General features: G+C 43.7%; 1 protein-coding gene across 1 annotated transcript in view; it reads left to right on the top strand.

Moving 5' to 3' along the window:
• Positions 1 to 15,070, top strand: part of HFM1 (helicase for meiosis 1) — a 99,930-nt gene extending 84,860 nt beyond the window's left edge. Inside the window, exons 25-34 of the mRNA XM_065409361.1 lie at positions 2,389 to 2,546; positions 3,438 to 3,541; positions 4,447 to 4,599; positions 5,201 to 5,296; positions 5,725 to 5,843; positions 6,717 to 6,802; positions 6,954 to 7,063; positions 8,386 to 8,628; positions 13,442 to 14,203; positions 14,667 to 15,070. Coding sequence (XP_065265433.1) covers positions 2,389 to 2,546; positions 3,438 to 3,541; positions 4,447 to 4,599; positions 5,201 to 5,296; positions 5,725 to 5,843; positions 6,717 to 6,802; positions 6,954 to 7,063; positions 8,386 to 8,628; positions 13,442 to 14,203; positions 14,667 to 15,070 — 2,235 coding nt within the window. The remainder of the gene's footprint in view (positions 1 to 2,388; positions 2,547 to 3,437; positions 3,542 to 4,446; positions 4,600 to 5,200; positions 5,297 to 5,724; positions 5,844 to 6,716; positions 6,803 to 6,953; positions 7,064 to 8,385; positions 8,629 to 13,441; positions 14,204 to 14,666) is intronic.
• The last annotated feature ends 1,842 nt before the right edge of the window (positions 15,071 to 16,912 follow it).

Raw genomic sequence — 16,912 nt, 5'->3', positions numbered from 1 at the left:
AATCCAAATTGGACCCATAATAGCTGATATCATTAACTGAAAAAAACACCAAGACCATCTCAAATCAGCATTTGAAATAGCATTATATTGTTTATGAAAAATATACATACATGTAAAATACACTTCGTTTTTACCATAAGTTTCTCCAAAGCAATTATTTCCTATATCTTCCATAAGAATTCTTCAAAATTATGGGCACAGTTCATTTCTCTAGAATTTGGTGATCACGTTTCTGGCTTCTGTTAACCACTGATTAATCATTTAAATGGTATAATTAGTACCCAGCAATTAAACTTAATAAAGGGATATGGAAGCTTTGATTGTTAGATTACCAACCTGAGCCAGACTGAACTATGCAGTGTTGTAGCTGTCAGTCCCAGGATATTAGAGAGACAAGGTGGGTGAGGCAATATCTTTTACTGGACCAACTTCTGTTGGTGAGAGTGACAAGCTTTCAAGCTGCTTCTTCTACCAGACCTGAAGAAAAACTCTATGTAAGCTTGAAAGCCTGTCTCACTCACCAACAGAAGTAGGTCCAATAAAAAATATTACCTCATGCCCCCTGTCTCCCACATAGAACTGGCAGTTGTGACTGTAAGTCATTATAATAGGAAGGTTCTTTAGGGGTTTGTGAGAAAGAAGTTGATGGTCTCAGTCTAGTTTGTAGTGAAAAAAGTCCACTTTCAAAATTGCCATGATTAGCACTCATCATTGCAGTCTTAACATTAGAAAAAGAATGGAGACCGAACTATCTTCACTCACCTAAAGTAGTCTCCTTCTAAATCAGACAAATAGACATTGGAATGGGGGAACAGGGCAGTGTTGAGAGAGCTTGCCTCGCTGCTGTCCGTAATGAACTTGTTATGTGGGTGAATAGAATAATAGTTGATTCACTCGCATCACCAGTCTGACATATTTTGAAAACATTAGGATTACAGTAACTCCTCACTTAAAGTCATCCCGGTTAACGTTTTTACGTTGCTGATCAATTAGAGAACATGCTCGTTTAAAGTTGCGCAATGCTCCCTTATAATGTCATTTGGCAGCCGCCTGCTTTGTCCACTGCTCGCAGGAAGAGCAGCCCATTTCAGCTAGCTGGTGGGGGCTTTGAACCAGGGTGTACCGGCAGCCCCCCATCAGCTCCCCATTGCCCTAAGTTCCCTGTGCGGCAGCCACCCAGCAGGCTATCAATTGCCAGCAGTTCAGCTGTCCCTCCCCCCACTGCCATGTGCTGCTCCTGCCCTCTGCCTTGGAACTGCTTCCCGGAGCCTCCTGCTTGCTGTGTTTGTGCGGGGTTGGGGGGGAGGTGGGGGGCTAATGTCAGGGTGTCCCCCTCCCCCCTGCTCCTGCACCCCGCTTACCCCTTCTCCATAGTGCGGGCGGGAGGGAACATGACAGGGCTCAGGACGGAGGGAGCTTGCTCGCAGCACGGGCTGTCTCAACTTGCTGATCTACTTAAAAAGGCAGTGTAGTTACAGTGGGATCAGCATACGTAAAGGGGCAATGCGCATCTCTCTCTCTCTCTCACACACGGTGTGTGTCTCTGTCTCTGTCTGCCATGCTGCACCACCTCAACCAAGCTTCACAATCATCATCGCTGTGTACCAGTATTAAATTGTTTGTTTAAAACTTATACTCTGTGTGTGTGTGTATGTATATGTGTGTGTGTATGTGTGTGTGTATGTATATATATATATATATATATATATATATAATTTTGTCTGGTGAAAATTTTTTTCCTCGAACCTAACCCCCCTATTTACATTCATTCTTATGGGGAAATTGGATTCACTTAACATCATTTTGCTTAAAGTCGCATGTTTCAGGAACATAACTACAACGTTAAGCGAGGAGTTACTGTACTTAATAAAGTTCTAGTAAAATAGGTATTTTACAAATAACACATTTCTAGAAAGCACCTGGTTTAAAGACTATAACACATCTTGAAATGCTAGTATAAACAGGGCATGAATCATTATTTCTGGTGTTTGAACTCCAGCAATGGATACATGATGAGCATTCATATCTTTCTTTGGATTTACTAGTAAACAGACTGTTCCACTGGAAGTCACTGGTGTGCATCCCTCATAGAATCAGGTTTCTATTTTCCTTGGCAGTGAACAGAAGGGGTTTTTCTGTGCTGTGACATTCATCTTAGAAGTGCAGAGTATCTTTGAACAGTCATTCAAACTTAGAATCTCAGCAATGAACTCATGATGATAGCCCTTTCTGGTGTGTGGACAAAACAAATGTGTGTTCTGTTGAAATTGCACCTGTCCAAATTGAGCCTTTGTTTGTGCGTGGTGTACAAATTCATGAAAAGGCGTGTGGCTTACTCTGAAGTGTTTTTACTGGTTATATCATTTTATGTATGATTTATTTTCCTAGCTTACAAAATATAGCGATACAGTGGCTGAAATCTTAGTGACCATCACATTAACAAACTTTGAACAGCTTCAGATTAAGAGAACTGCACCAGACTTTCACTATGTAACCTTGATCATAGGAGATGCTGATAATCAAGTGGTTTTTAAACAGAAAATTATGTAAGTGTGATCAGTCATGTTATTTACATCTTTAGGAATGCCATTTTGTATTATTTCCATGAAGAGTCAAATAATATGTAGCTGGTGTAACATTTTTTTTATATTAATGAGACTAACCAAATCTCTATTATTTTAGTGGAAGTCCTGCTGCAAATGGATTCCCTAGGCCTGATCCTCTGTTGCTTTGTGCACTGTGTAAAATGGGTATAAAGTGCTTCCTGATTTCGTAGCATTTTACAGTTGCTTTGCACTGGTGTAAATGGCTAAACAAGGCGCAGTGCAATAGTCATGCCATTCTAAATATCTGTGCAATTGTGTTATCAATTTTATTGATTATATTGAAGCCAAAAGCATCCAGTTTTAATATAAATATACAAAATGTACATTACTTAATGCTAATAGAAAGGAAGCTTTTGAATTGTTACTCATGAAAATTAGGTACTGAATTATTTACATAGGCAGCACTTGCCTACCTTCCATACACAGGTTTTTTTCACCTGGCAGAGGAATTAGACACACTCTCTCCAGTTGGATGAGCTGTACTTGAAGGGAATGGGAAACAAAGAGTAAAATAAATCTTCTCCAACTAGATGACCTGCACCTGGGTCCTGATCAAGTCCTCACAAAGAGGAAGGCTTGCTCTTTGCACCTTGCATCTTCAGGACCCTGACTATCTTAGGGCTGCAGACCGTGCGGGCACATCCTATTGAAAATGTTTTTAAGAGACCCTTCATCAGTTAGATCCCCTGAATCAAAACTGCTCTATGGTCTTTTATTAGATTTCCATGCTGCTAGCATCACAAATAATGTGACTTCTTTTAATAAAATGTTTACCACTATCTTACTGTCCATTGTGTATACTTAATATCATTATATTATTATATGTTGCAGGGATTCTGTCTTGCTGAAAAATGGAAATTGGACCAAAAAAATTGAAGTGAAAAGAGCTCTTAAATCTGAGGAACTTAGCATAAATTTAATTAGCTCTGAATATGGTAGGTTTATTGATATGATTAGCACTTTAAAATATACTTTTAAAGATATTGAATAAATAGTGAAACCAGTTTCCTTTATACCAAGCCAAAAATTTAATAAAAATGAATTAATTTTAAAATAATATTCTATTCATTGTTTTATTGTATGGCATACTACACTAAAAGCATTAATAATGAGATTTTTCTAATGTAACTGTTTCATCTAAATGTCATATACATTACCAGTCATCTCTCCTTGCTCCCTAGGATTTAACCCGAGCCCTTCTTCCCAAAACTCTTTAGAAGATGACTCCAAAACACTTCACCCCATCCATCCCCAAAGTTTTCCAATCTCCTCTCCATCAGTTCTGAGCCACATACCAATTCATCATATCAGATTTGCCTGATTTAACATTGATTCTCTTAATGGCAAATCCCTCCTAGTCTTTAACCTTGTGTAGATTGTTCTGTTGTCCAAAGCTGTAAATATTAATAGCATTTAACATCAAAAGTACTATCAGCACTTAGTTGTACTTCTTGTGTAGCTGCAAATAGTGCTACTAATGTTCCCTAACAGCAGCTTGCAATGCAATGCTAAGGAGGTGAAAATTGTTCAAAATTGGATCAGAAATGCCCAAGACACAGTCCCACTTCCTAAAACAAATACATATACACATGTTAAAGTGAACAGTGTATACTGTACAGATTAGCTAAATGATTCTTGTAGGAACCATAACTTTAAATTTCCAGAATTTTTTTTGTTTAAATCTCAACCACAACATTAAATGCAAAATACTATATTACTATAATGGTAAATTATGAAAACATACTGTATAACACTGTTCATTATAAAATTGGAAGTAAATGATAATTGAAAAATATTTTTTTATATTTACATAAACATGTTTGTGGATCATTTCTAAAAGTTGGAGTGGATATTCAGCAAAACTATTCAGCCTTTTACTTAGGACCAAAAAGGTTTGGAAATGAAGTGGTTTTACAAAGAAAATTAGAAGCTGAGTCTTCACCTATGTATCATGCCTCTTCAATAAGATCAGCAGCAGCGAGAAAGGATACAGGTAATTAATAATACTCTAAAGAATAGAGTCCCACATCCTGCACCTCTTGAGGTCAATGGAAGTTTGGTCAGTTACTTCAATATGAGTAGGACTGGGCCCCATATTTGGTCATCTTTCCTCACTTTTGAGTAAAATGTTGTATGAAAACACACTAGAATATATTAAGGAATTTAGTGTACAATGGCTTTGAATCTGGTATAGACAATTAGGACTATTTCCATTGAGTCCCAACAAGGGCATAGAGTGTTGCTCCATTGGCTCAACAGGTAGTGCATTACGTTTCCATAGGGAACTGAATTTGGGAGAGAAGCTGGACATCTAGTACCTCATGCTTTCAGAGTTTTAGAGTGGTGTTGAGGTGATGCTTACAGCTTTTAGTGGGGACAATTATTGCTTTGCTATGAAAACAGTCTTAGCAACCCAAAGGGGAAATCTCTCTGGCAAACATGTAGCAGTTGACTTTTTTGACCCAAAAGTTATTTGGAGGTGAACAAAAATCTAGTGCTATGGATTACTTTGTTCCTTTTTCTCCCTGAGAAACCCTCAACAAAATCAGTGAAATAGAAAAACGTCAGCATTTCTTCTTCTTATATTACCTCAGGAGGTGCCTGTAACCGAGAGATCACCTACATGAAACTTGGGAACAGAGAATGCAGCCATCACTGTAAAAATAAAGATGTATGTGGACATGACTGCTGTGAGTTTCATGAAAACTCATTATTTCTAACATCTAAATTCAAAGGATCCAATTCCCTCATTTACACAAGTGTAAATTAGGATTTTGTTGATATTAATGGTGACATTGGTGTAAAAAGCGTACAAAGCAAGAGAATCATGCTTAAAATGTCAATATAATGCAATCTAAAAAGTAAAAATTGTTAATAAATAACTGCAGTAGAATTATTCTGTAGCGAATACAATGAAGATTAATATTTTACAGAATTCGATAGCAATGTCAAGCTTTTCATATTTTTTTATGAAAACAAATGCATCAAAATTTGTCTTTTATAAAACATCAAAGATGAAATCTTAGCCCTGTTGAAGTCAAAATTCCCATTGACTCAAATGGGGCCTGTATTTTACCCCTAAAATTTAATCTGAAGAATCTTCAATTCCTTTTCTTAGGTAAAGTTGGAGTTTCACAGAAATCTGAGTTAAAGAGAGATTCAAAGTTTTCTTCATACCTAGCTGATTTAAGGAACAGAAACTCAATTTCATCAGTTCCCCCAGTAAAACAATTAAAGGTTCGTTTTAACATACACACTCCTGAAAAAAAAATTATTTAATCGTGTTTATTGAATATATAAGTATTGGTAGATTGAAGGCATTTTATTAAACACATATAGACACATAGGATCAAATGTGTCCCATTGCTGTGAAATATGGAAATAGCAAAGGAGCACAAAAAGGATGGGAAAGGCCCAGTCATCTTGGAAGGGTATAGCTGCTAAGTGGTATGCTTCCCATGAGCCTGTGGAAGCCTTTCTCTGCAAACACTACCTGATTTGTACTCTGCAGGTTTAGGAAAGTATAGTGGACTGAGTAGCAGGCATAGCTGGAAGCCACCACTCTATGTGACAACCTAGGGAAATATTACCTGAAATTATAAGTAAAAATTAATACTGGTGTCCTGAGAGAATTACGCTGCCAGAGGAGGTTTTAAGAGTAACATTCTTTTTAGATTCTTAGACTCCACAGAGTTTCAAGGCTAAGCACTTTGCCCCCTGGATGTGCCTGCAAACCCCTCTTCCCTATGGGGAGAATGTGGCATCTAAGTTTTTGCAATGCTTATTTCCCCCTCCCTGCAGGTTTTTCTGCAGTGGAGGATGATTTGGCCCAGAGATAACAGAGAAAGAAATGTGGTTAACAGTCTGGGCTTGCTGAGATACTTGCATTACTCCAATATCTCACTGGCTAAATTGAATAATGTGCGTAATAAAACTTTTAAAAAAATCTATTCCATCAGATAGCTGTACATTTTGTGCATTAATTCTATTAAATATGAATAATAACTTTCTTCCTATAGTGGCTTCCCTATTCTTTGGAAAGTGCAAGTGGTGTGATCCAGACTATTAAAATACAATAATACACTAATCATCTGTAATGATCTTTTTTAGATGCAGATACAGTTAAATAAATCTCAAAATGTGGATCTGAAACAATTTGTTTTTACACCGAAATCTTTGTTGCCAGCATTGCCAAGGTATTATATTATTGCTATAAGTATAATAGAATTTAAAACCTGCTCAGTTAAAATTCTCTCATTGGCATAAGCAGTGAAGACGTGTTTTCTGAATCAAATTATTTTTAAAATGCAACTTTCTTGTGACTCTGTTTTACTGATTTGTATGAAGGTCTGACTATGTACAGTCTTCTGCCTCAGCTTCACGAGAACACTGGAATAATGTTAATATCCTTGGTAGACCTCAGAACCAACTGCAATCAGAGAGTTATGAAAAGAGTAGTAAGTTATTACGAATGTATGAGATTTTCTATGATTTTTTTCATTGTTTTGAATTAAATGTTTCTTGCAAAATTAAACCTGTTGAAATCACTACAGCAACCACCATAGTGCTGCAGGGAACTGCATATTTAGGGCAATACAATACGCTCTGTCAAGGCAAGGAACTTGCTTTGACATTGGCTTTTTTTCTAAAATCAATTAAAGTTGCAAGCAGAGCTCTCAGCCAATAAATGTCCCTTAAAGGAAAACTGTAGTGGTTAGTTCTAATACTTTAGGGCCTAATTCTGTAAATACTTTTTACTGAGTTTGATGCTTATGACTGTGCTTATTTCCATTGATGCCAATTGTAATGCATCAGATAGTTTATCTCTATCTCCTTCTGCTTTCCACACACCTTTCCCATCATCAGTGGAGTATCTGAGTGAAAAGTGAGCATTATGCTTTGTATTGTTTGCTGGATTGGGCCCTTAAAACGGCTAAATTAACATTTAGTAAAACCTCTCACTCTATCTATATTAAAAACTGAAGTTTTATTTTAATACCTTTCAAGGTTCTAATTTCTCCATAAATGTGAGTATATCTCAATAATCAATGAAACTTTACTGCTGCTTCCCATCACTGTTGATGAAGGTCCCAATCCTACCACATAAGCTATTTTCACTTACATACACTGCATATTACGTGCTTTCCATTTCTAGCACAGGCCAATTTACAGTATACAATTGTGTTCTATTTCCAGTGTTCAAAAGAGAGCAGTATTTTCTACTTATTTTGCTAACATGAACGTGTATCTCCAGAAGTGTACTGCCGCCACATCTGCTCATGCTCATTTCTGCTACTCATGCAGTGAAAGGAAATGGAAACCCTTCCATTCTGCATAGTACTCTCACATAATGTTTTAGTTCAGCTAGCTTAACATATTTTAGTTAAATGCTTTTAAAATTAATTGTTTAAAATGTGTTTGTCTGCTGTGATTAGTTCTTGGGGAGTTGAATTTTTAGGAGAGGGAGACAGTGAGTAATACTAAAAAGAGTGAATAAAGAGCAAATGAATGGGGGAAAGTAAAGGGACTGGGCTCATCAGTGTTAAACTTGCACTCCACCAGACCATAATTCTCACACTGGAAAAAAAATTAAATCAGAGGTGACTTGAAATATTCTTTATAAGGGTCACTTGCTGGAATTTGGAGTGAAGATGACTTTTCTTAAAATAATGTTGAGAAAAAGTGTGTAGCTAACATAGTTTGCTTTTTTTATAGGTTGAACAAATAGTCTTAAGCGTGCAATCCAGAGTTTTACATCCCTATTATAATTGCATTACAGATTTCTCTTGGGAACATTCTGTGAATGTAAGTGAGGAGAGCCATCAGACGATGATGTCAAAGAAAAATCGTAAAGAATCTTTAATGCATAATTTTACTAATGCAGATAAAAGCAGCTCTTGGTTTTCAGAGGCTTTGAATGTGAACTTTGAATTGGGAGATGAAGTTTGGGATGATTTTGATGATGACAAATTAATACGTGCTAGCAGCTTTTTCACTGGTGTGGAGAGTAGAGAAGATTTAGGTAAAATTATTTTGGTGTAACCTATTGTTTATAATTGTCATTGTATGTACCAAATGGACAGTGCACCAGATAATCTTCTTCAAATTAACTCTTCGCCCCCTTTTTGTTAAAAGTAATTAATTATGATCTAAAGTAAAATTTAACTTAAAATCTGTGGGTAACTTAATTGACCATCTAGAATTGTAGTTTAAAGACAGATTTTTCATTAAAATTTATTGCAGCCTAAATATCAAAGATGGTTTTCTACTGAACCTTCATTCACAGTCTCAGAAGTTGGGTATTTGTTAAAATGATGAGCAGGTAAATAGTTAATGTTTTCACTTCAATTGTCACCAATTTGGTACAATTAATTGTAGGTCTTACCAACAAATTATAGACTCAGCACCTGCTAGCCCTCTGAATCATCATAGACTTCAGAGGTTTTAAGATCAACAAATTTTGCCTTTTTCCAGCAGGCAAGTTCTACTGTCTAAATGCTGTGAAATTACTTTGCAACTGCCAAACATTTCTCCCTTCCTGTGGCCTGAATTACAGACACCGTATCCACCCTTTTCCCATACATTATATCATAATCAGGTTAATGGACCTGATTCCATGTGTATTATTCCCTATTCACAATCACAGTCTGAAGCAGGTTCTTTCTGACTGAGTCCATAACCAATCTCTCTCACAAAGATAGATGACTGGAAGAGCCTCCACAGTATTAGATTAGAATACAGATTGGGAGAATGGAAAGTTTTCTTTCTTCCCCTGTGTCTCCATGTAAATATTCACATTTTAGGCCCATTTCTAGAAGGTGCAGAGCACCTTCAAATCTCAATGAAGTAAATGGAATTTGCAGAATTGGGCTTACTCACCAGGGCCTGGGTAGGATAGCTTTATCAAGATGCATGCTTCAAGTTGGAAAAAGAATGGTTCCTGAGAATTAGGAATTGTTTTGGCCTTCCTGCTTTCTATGTTTCAATAAGTGGTATGGTTTTGAAGACAAAATAAACCTTTGTTAAATTGCATATTGAATTACGCATTCATTGTTCTCACAAGTGAATGTAACCATATTAAAATAAATGACCTTGCAATGTATTTCCTTCTGTTCTTCTGCAGCTATATACATGCTTAAAATCAATAGAAAAGATATCTAAGGAAACAAGTGTATTAAAAGTCTCCAAATTATCATGAAAGTCAAATGATAGATCAATTCAGAATTATTGTGATAATTTTGTAAATATGTGAATTTGTTGGTTTTTTTATTTATGCTGCAGTGTTGATAAATGTAAACTTTAAAAGTAATCGTCTAACAGCATCAGAACAAAATGGAAGTTTTACAGTAACAAATGTTAAGTTAAAGTCTTAGAATAGGCTGCATCTACACTGAAAAATGTGACCCTTAATTCACCCCTGGTGGTAGCAATGGCAGGAGCTGTAGCATAGATAGGGCTCAAGCAGACTAAGCTGTTTTCACCACCATTTTGTCTATCCCCACTCTGAGCAGAGTTGAACAATACAATGGTAAAAACACCTGTCTAAATTAGTTTCTTCTTTGAATGGTGGTCCCTATGTGTATTCCACATGTGGGCACACAGGCGCGTCATGCACCTGAGACCAGAGATTTCTAGCAAATAATGTCTGTTGGACCACACCTCTGCAGTTGTTCTCCTATTCCATACCGAAGGTATAAGGGGTGATTTGAACTGACACCTCTCCAGTTCCTTCTTACTGCAGCATGGCCTGAGTCAGAATCCTCTGTCTTCAAAGAGTATTGTCTACCTATCTATAAACATCTTGTACATAGTTTTAGTATTTTACCATTTTAGTAGTTTCCCCCACCTCAGGGACCTTTCCCATTTTTCCCTTTGGGAGAAGGACTGTGCCCAGAGTCCCAAGGTTTACGAACTGTCTCTCCTATACCTGCTCCTTCTCGATCAGTGATGAACACTAATGCTGCCTTTACTGCCTTGGGGAGGCTTATATCTCTGCCAAGTGCAGCAACTGCTGCTGCTTCCCTCCCTGAAACTGAGATGGACGCGAACTTTGACTGAGGAAGTATCTTGTGGAGAAGGCCATGAGACCCCCATCAGATCCAGGATGGGGAGAATTCCCTGTACATCGGCTTCAGGCTATGAGCAGTGCCCCTTTGAGGACAAGCTCTGGAATAGAGGCCAGAGTTGTTAAGCCCAACTTCCAAAGGAATCATTAGCTTAGGCCTTTCATGAGAGTAAGGGGCACTCTCATAGACATAAGAACATATCCCCTTCTAAATCTGCTCTTAAAAGAAAGGATCCCTTTCTGTCTCTATTCAAGTTGTGAGAGTCCTAAAAACTTAGGTCCACCTAAATCTTCTGGCCACAAGGGTAAGGCGCGAAGGAGAAAGGATCCGTTGGTTCTGGCTCTGGCTCCAGCTCATAAGCTGAAAGATCAGCACCAACTGAAATTTCCAAGTTGGACTCCTCTTTGATGATACTGATTGACTCCCATCAGGGTCAACTGATGACCATGCCCATAGTCACACTAGATCCATCGGTTCTGACTACCATAATGCTTCGCACTCAGGGACAGACTGAAACTTAACTCTGTGAGGGTGAGATAAAGCAAAAATATCCTCCAACCTCCTCCTCCTCTTCAAGTGCTTACTCATGTCCATTTCATATTAGGTGTGTGTGCTCGCCACATGCACTGGTGCCGGAAGTTTTCCCCTCAGTAGTATCTGTAGGGGACCAGCTCTGGCGCCCTCTGGCTCCTCCCACCCTCAGTTCCTTCTTGCCACCAGTGATGGTGCTGGAACGTCTGTGCTCATTCAGTGTTTCTTATGAAAGTTTTCCTGTAAAATAGTTGTACGTAGTTAATAGTTCCCTTAGTGTTGGCTCTAATTTAGCCAGACCCAGATGGGACTCATGCCCCGGTCCCCATGCTTTAAGCCTGTGATCGTTGTAAGCGGCCTATGCCCATCAGTGACCCGCACAGTAGCTGTTTAAGGTGTCTGGGCGAGAAGGGTACATAAGCGACAAGTATCACATTGGTAAATCCTTTAAACCCCAGACAAAAAAGGAGAGAGACATCCGTCTCCGGGCACTCCTGATGGAGTCAGTGCTAATGCCGACACTGGACCAGAAATCTGACTCGGCCCCGAGCACCGCAGCGTCGGTGCAGAGTGCCCCGCTAGCGCCGTCTACAAGCCGGCACCGATCCCCCTTCCTGGATCCGGCCAAGAAGCCAAAGAGGACCACGAGGGGAAGATCTCCCACTTCCCGTAAGGCAGTGTTTCCCAAACTTGGGACGCCGCTTGTTTAAGGAAAGCCCCTGGCGGGCCGGGCCGGTTTGTTTACCTACCCGTGTCCGTAGGTCCGGCCGCTCGCGGCTCCCAGTGGCTGCGGTTCGCTGCTCCGGGTCAATGGGAGCTGCTGGAAGCAGCGGCCAGTACGTCCCTCGGCCCGCGCCGCTTCCAGCAGCTCCCATTGGCCAGGAGCGGCGAACCGCGGCCAGTGGGAGCCGCGATCGGCTGGACCTGCGGACGCGGCAGGTACACAAACCGGCCCGGCCTGCCAGGGGCTTTCCCTAAACAAGCGGCGTCCCAAGTTTGGGAAACACTGCCATAAGGGAAAGGAGAGGGCTGGAGGAGAGCTAAGACCTGTGCTGGGCGGCTCAGCACCTCCGTCAGGGAGTCGGGCCCCAGCTCAAGTCGAGCGGTCTAGCCCATCCCGTAACATGCCTGCCACGCCAGACAGTGACGAGGGCCTCTGTCAACTGGAGGTCCCGTTGACACCCGACACCCTGCAGGCAGCGCAGGAGATCCTGATGCTACCGGTGCCACCCACACCGGCTCTGGCAGTATCCCAGTGCAGGGGTAAACCCGCCTTGGGATCTCCCTGTGTGTCACTTCCTCAGCAGCACCGCTCCCCATCAGAAGTTGGGAGGCCAGCTCAGCAAAGCCCTCTTCAGGCTCCGGACCCTGGGCACCGACAGCAGGATTCGAGGCGCAGCTCGCCGGTAACCTGGCGCATACTTACAGAGGCACCCGCCCCCCGGCAAGAGCATCAAGCCCGGCCCTTCATGTCTCCAATGCCTCGGCACTGATCATGCGACTGATAGTTTGAGCAGAGCCACCAGTCACTCACTTGCTGACACCTGTTGCCAAGACGCGGATCCCCACGGTGAGGGAGATCCAACAACTGGCCCATTCCAGCTCCCGAGCCCGGTCTAGATCCCGGTACCAGTCGAGCAGCATGAGGCGTAGATCAACGGATTACCAACGACGATCGGCCAAACGCTGCCAGTCCCCAAGGTCCTGCGTCAGGAACTCGTCTCGATCGGACAGGTCTATGTCTAGGCATAGCAGCTGGCACCACACAGAGAAGGGCCAACAGTCTGCCCAATCATGTTCACCTGACAGCAACCACTCTGCTTCTGGCTCTGGCACTGAGCAGGAGTCCTTGACATTGGGACAAGCCCTGGCACCGGCGGTACCATCTACGTCATCAGCACCGCAACCGACCCCGTGGCTCCAAGGCCAGTGGCCAGTGGCCTGGTAACTCTAGAACCCTTGGGAGTTTACCCAGCCTTCGCAGGCCATCTGGTCGATGGGAGCCTCGGATAGGCCATTTGGCTTCAGCATCCCGCCCTTCCCGGAGGTAGAGGCCCCAGAAGAGAAGACCCCCCCCAGGCCCATGAGGACCCAGGGGAACAGCCAGTGGGACCACCAGAGGATATGACAGCTCCTATGGCACTGGCTTCTTCCTCGTCGTCTCCAGGCAAAGCTATTACGGGTCCTCCTCACCCAGTTCCACAAGATAATGCTAAGGCTCATCAAGAACTTTTGAAGAGGGTCGCCTCCAACCTGGGCTCCACAAAGAGGAGCTAGAGGAGCCAGCAGACACCCTGTTCGACGTCCTTTGCTCTACGGCATCTGCTAGGGTGGCTTTGCCCCTATATGAAGAGTTATCAAAAATTACTAATGTCCTATGGCAAACCCCCTCCTTCCTGCCCCCCATTTCAAAATGGGATGAACGCAAATACTTTGTGCCAGCTAAAGGTCACGAGTACCTGTACACTCACCTGGTCCCAAACTCACTCGTAGTTGAGGCTGTTAATCAGAGGGAGAGGCAGGGTCAAACCAGGGCTACGCCCAAGAATAAAGACTTGAAGAGACTGGATCTGTTTGGGCGAAAAATTTATTCGTCTTCCAGCCTTCAATTGAGAGTGGCCAATCACCAAGCCCTCCTTGATCGCTACAATTATAACATGTGGCAGGCCATGACCAAGTTTGAGGTTTCACTTCCCGAATGGTCCAGGAAGGAATTCCGGGCGATCCTCGAGGAGGGCACAGCTGCAGCCAGAGCGGCCCTCCAGGCAGTTTCAGATGCATCAGACTCGGTGGCTCGCACCATGGCCTCAGCCATCTCCAAGCGGCAGGCATCCTGGCTGCTCCTCTCTGGCTTGTTGACTGAAGCTCAGCAATCGATGCAGGACCTCCCCTTTGACGACCAGGCCCTGTTTGCAGAGCAGACAGACAGTAAGCTGCATGGACTAAAGGACTCCTGCACTACCCTGAAAACTCTAGGGCTGTACGTCCCCAGTCCAGCCTGTAAGCGGTTCAAACCACAGCAATCTCAGTGCCAAGGGAGCCAACCCCGGCAAGCGCCGCCCCAGCCACCTACCTCCACCCTCTGCCCAGTCGGGCTCAACCCGCAATAAGCAGGGTGGCAAGCGAGCATTTTGAGGGTGCGCCCGAGGGCAACCTACCAGACTATACCCCAGATCCATCTTTCCCACTTTTCTCCAACAGCCTTTCTTTTTCTTCTCTGCATGGACCACTATAACTTCAGACTGCTAGGTCCTCAATACAGTGGCATAGGGTTATATGCTCCAGTTTCTTTCTACCCCTCCTTCCCACCACCCCTTCCCCGTCCCTCTTCAGGGACCCCTCTCATGAGAGAGTCTCCTCGCGCAGGAGCTAGAAAGGTTGCTGCAGTTGGGGGAGATGGAGGATGTTCCTCACGACTACAGGAACAAGGGGTTCTGTTCCTGATACTTTTTAATCCCAAAAGCCAAGGGCAGTCTGCGGCCCATCCTGGACCTGCGAGACCTCAACAAATACCTAAAGCAATTGAAGTTCTGCATGGTCTCACTGGCCTCCATCATCCCCTCCCTGGATCTTGGAGACTGGTATGCCGCCCTCAACTTGAAGGACACATATTTCCACATAGCGATCTTTCAAGGTCACAGACGCTTCCTACGATTTACGGTGGGACCCAATCACTATCAGTTTGTGGTCCTCCCATTCGGCCTACCGACAGCACCGAGGGTGTTTACCAAATGCATGTCGGTGGTAGCCGCTTACCTCAGGCGTCGGGGTATCCAGATCTACCCATACCTCGATAACTGGCTCATCAAAGGCCACTCCAGTTCCCAAGTCCAAAGGGATGTTGAGGTGCTGCGGGCCACCTGCTGATCCCTGGGCCTGCTCGTAAATGACAAAAAGTCGACGTTAGTTCCGGTGAAGAGAATAGAGTTCATCAAAGTGGTGCTCGACTCCACATGTGCCAGGGCATTTCTGCCGCAGGAGAAGTTCCAAGCGTTGGTGGATCTCATTGCGGGAGTCTCTGCGTTCCCCCTGACCATGGCTAGGGTTTGCCTTCCCCTGCTGGGCCACATGGCAGCATGTACGTATGTCGGCCGCCATGCCAGGCTCTGGATGCGCCCCTTACATCTGTGGCTGGCAACGGTCTATTCCCAGTTCAGAGATCACCTGGAAAAGGTCGTTACCATCCCACTGACGATACTTACCTCGCTGCAGTAGTGGACCAGCCCCAGGGCAGTCCTGGAGGGAGTTCAATTTGAGAGCCCTTGTCACTCGATGGAGTTGATATCGGACACCTCGGACCTTGGCTGGGGAGCGCATCTCGACGACCTTCAGACCCAGGGCATGTGGTCCCCAGAAGAGTTGATGTTGTAGATAAACGTCAAAGAGCTCAGAGTGGTCCGCTTGGCATGAGGAGTTTTCTTACCGCACCTGATGGGCAAAGCGGTGAGAGTGATGGACAACACAGCCTTGATGTTCTACATCAACAGGCAAGGGGGAGCACGCTTGTCGGCTCTCTGCCAAGAGCATTCCATAAGTGGCATTTCTGCATCAGCTACAAGATCCACTTGGAAGCTTGTCATCTTCCCAGCATCAGAAACATACTGGCGGATCACCTCAGCAGGTTCTTCTCCTCTCATCACGAGTAGTCGCTCCACCTGGAGGTAGCCTGCATGATCTTCTAGAGGTGGGGATCTCCCCAAGTGGACCTGTTCGCCACCAGACAAAACAGAAAATGTCATCGTTGTTGTTCTCTGCAGGGTCTGGGCAAGGACTCTCTCTCTGATGCCTTCCTCCTGTCGTGGTCTGGGAGCCTGATGTATGAGTTCCTGCTAATTCTGCTCATCAGCAGGGCCCTGGCAAAGATCAAGAGAGACAAGGCACACGTTATCGTGATCGCCCTGGCGTGGCCGTGCCAGCACTGGTTTGGCCCCTGCCCAACCAACTGGACCTGCTGCCTCAGGACCATGGGCGTCTCATACATCCCAACCTCGCCCCCCTCCACCTCTCGGTGTGGAGGCTGCGTGGCTGAACCCGGAGGAGAGGACCTGCTCTCTTGAGGTCCAATAGGTCCTCCTGGGAAGTATGAAGCCTTCCACTAGAGCGACTTAACCTTGTCTCCTTGGCCAGGTTTCCCACTGGGCGTCCGAGCACGGTATCTCTCCGTTGCGTTCATCCGTACAGTCTATCCTAGACTATCTTCTCCATCTGAAGAACCAGGGTCTGGCACACTCTCGCGGCCATCTCCGCCTTTCACCCTCTGATCCAAGGTCAGATGGTGTTCTCTCATGACATGTCGGTCAGATTCTTGAGAAGCCTCGAGAGCCTCTTCCCGCCAGTCCAGGCTTCTGTCCCCACAGTGTGACCTTAACTTGGTTCCTTCTAGACTCACAGGCCCACCCTTTGAGCCGTTGGGCTCCTGTTCCCTTTCCCACCTGTTATGGAAGGTCACCTTCCTTGTAACGGTAACGTCGGCGAGACGAGTCTCAGAGATTAAAGCCCTGATGTTAGAGGCCCCATATACGGTGTTCTACAAGGACAAGGTTCAGCTGCGACCACATCCGACCTTTCTGCTGAAAGTGGTGTCTTCCTTCCATGTTAACCAGGACATCTTCCTCCTGGTATTTTCTCCCAAGCCACACACCACTAGTGAAGAAAGGAGGCTGCACGCCCTGTACATCAGACGTGCCCTGGCATTTTACCTGGAGCATA

The sequence above is a fragment of the Emys orbicularis genome, chromosome 8 (assembly GCF_028017835.1).
Source record: "Emys orbicularis isolate rEmyOrb1 chromosome 8, rEmyOrb1.hap1, whole genome shotgun sequence".
Classification (NCBI taxonomy): Eukaryota; Metazoa; Chordata; order Testudines; family Emydidae; genus Emys; species Emys orbicularis.
The sequence above is the reverse complement of the archived record's forward strand: the minus strand, read 5'-3'. Positions and strand labels throughout refer to the sequence as shown.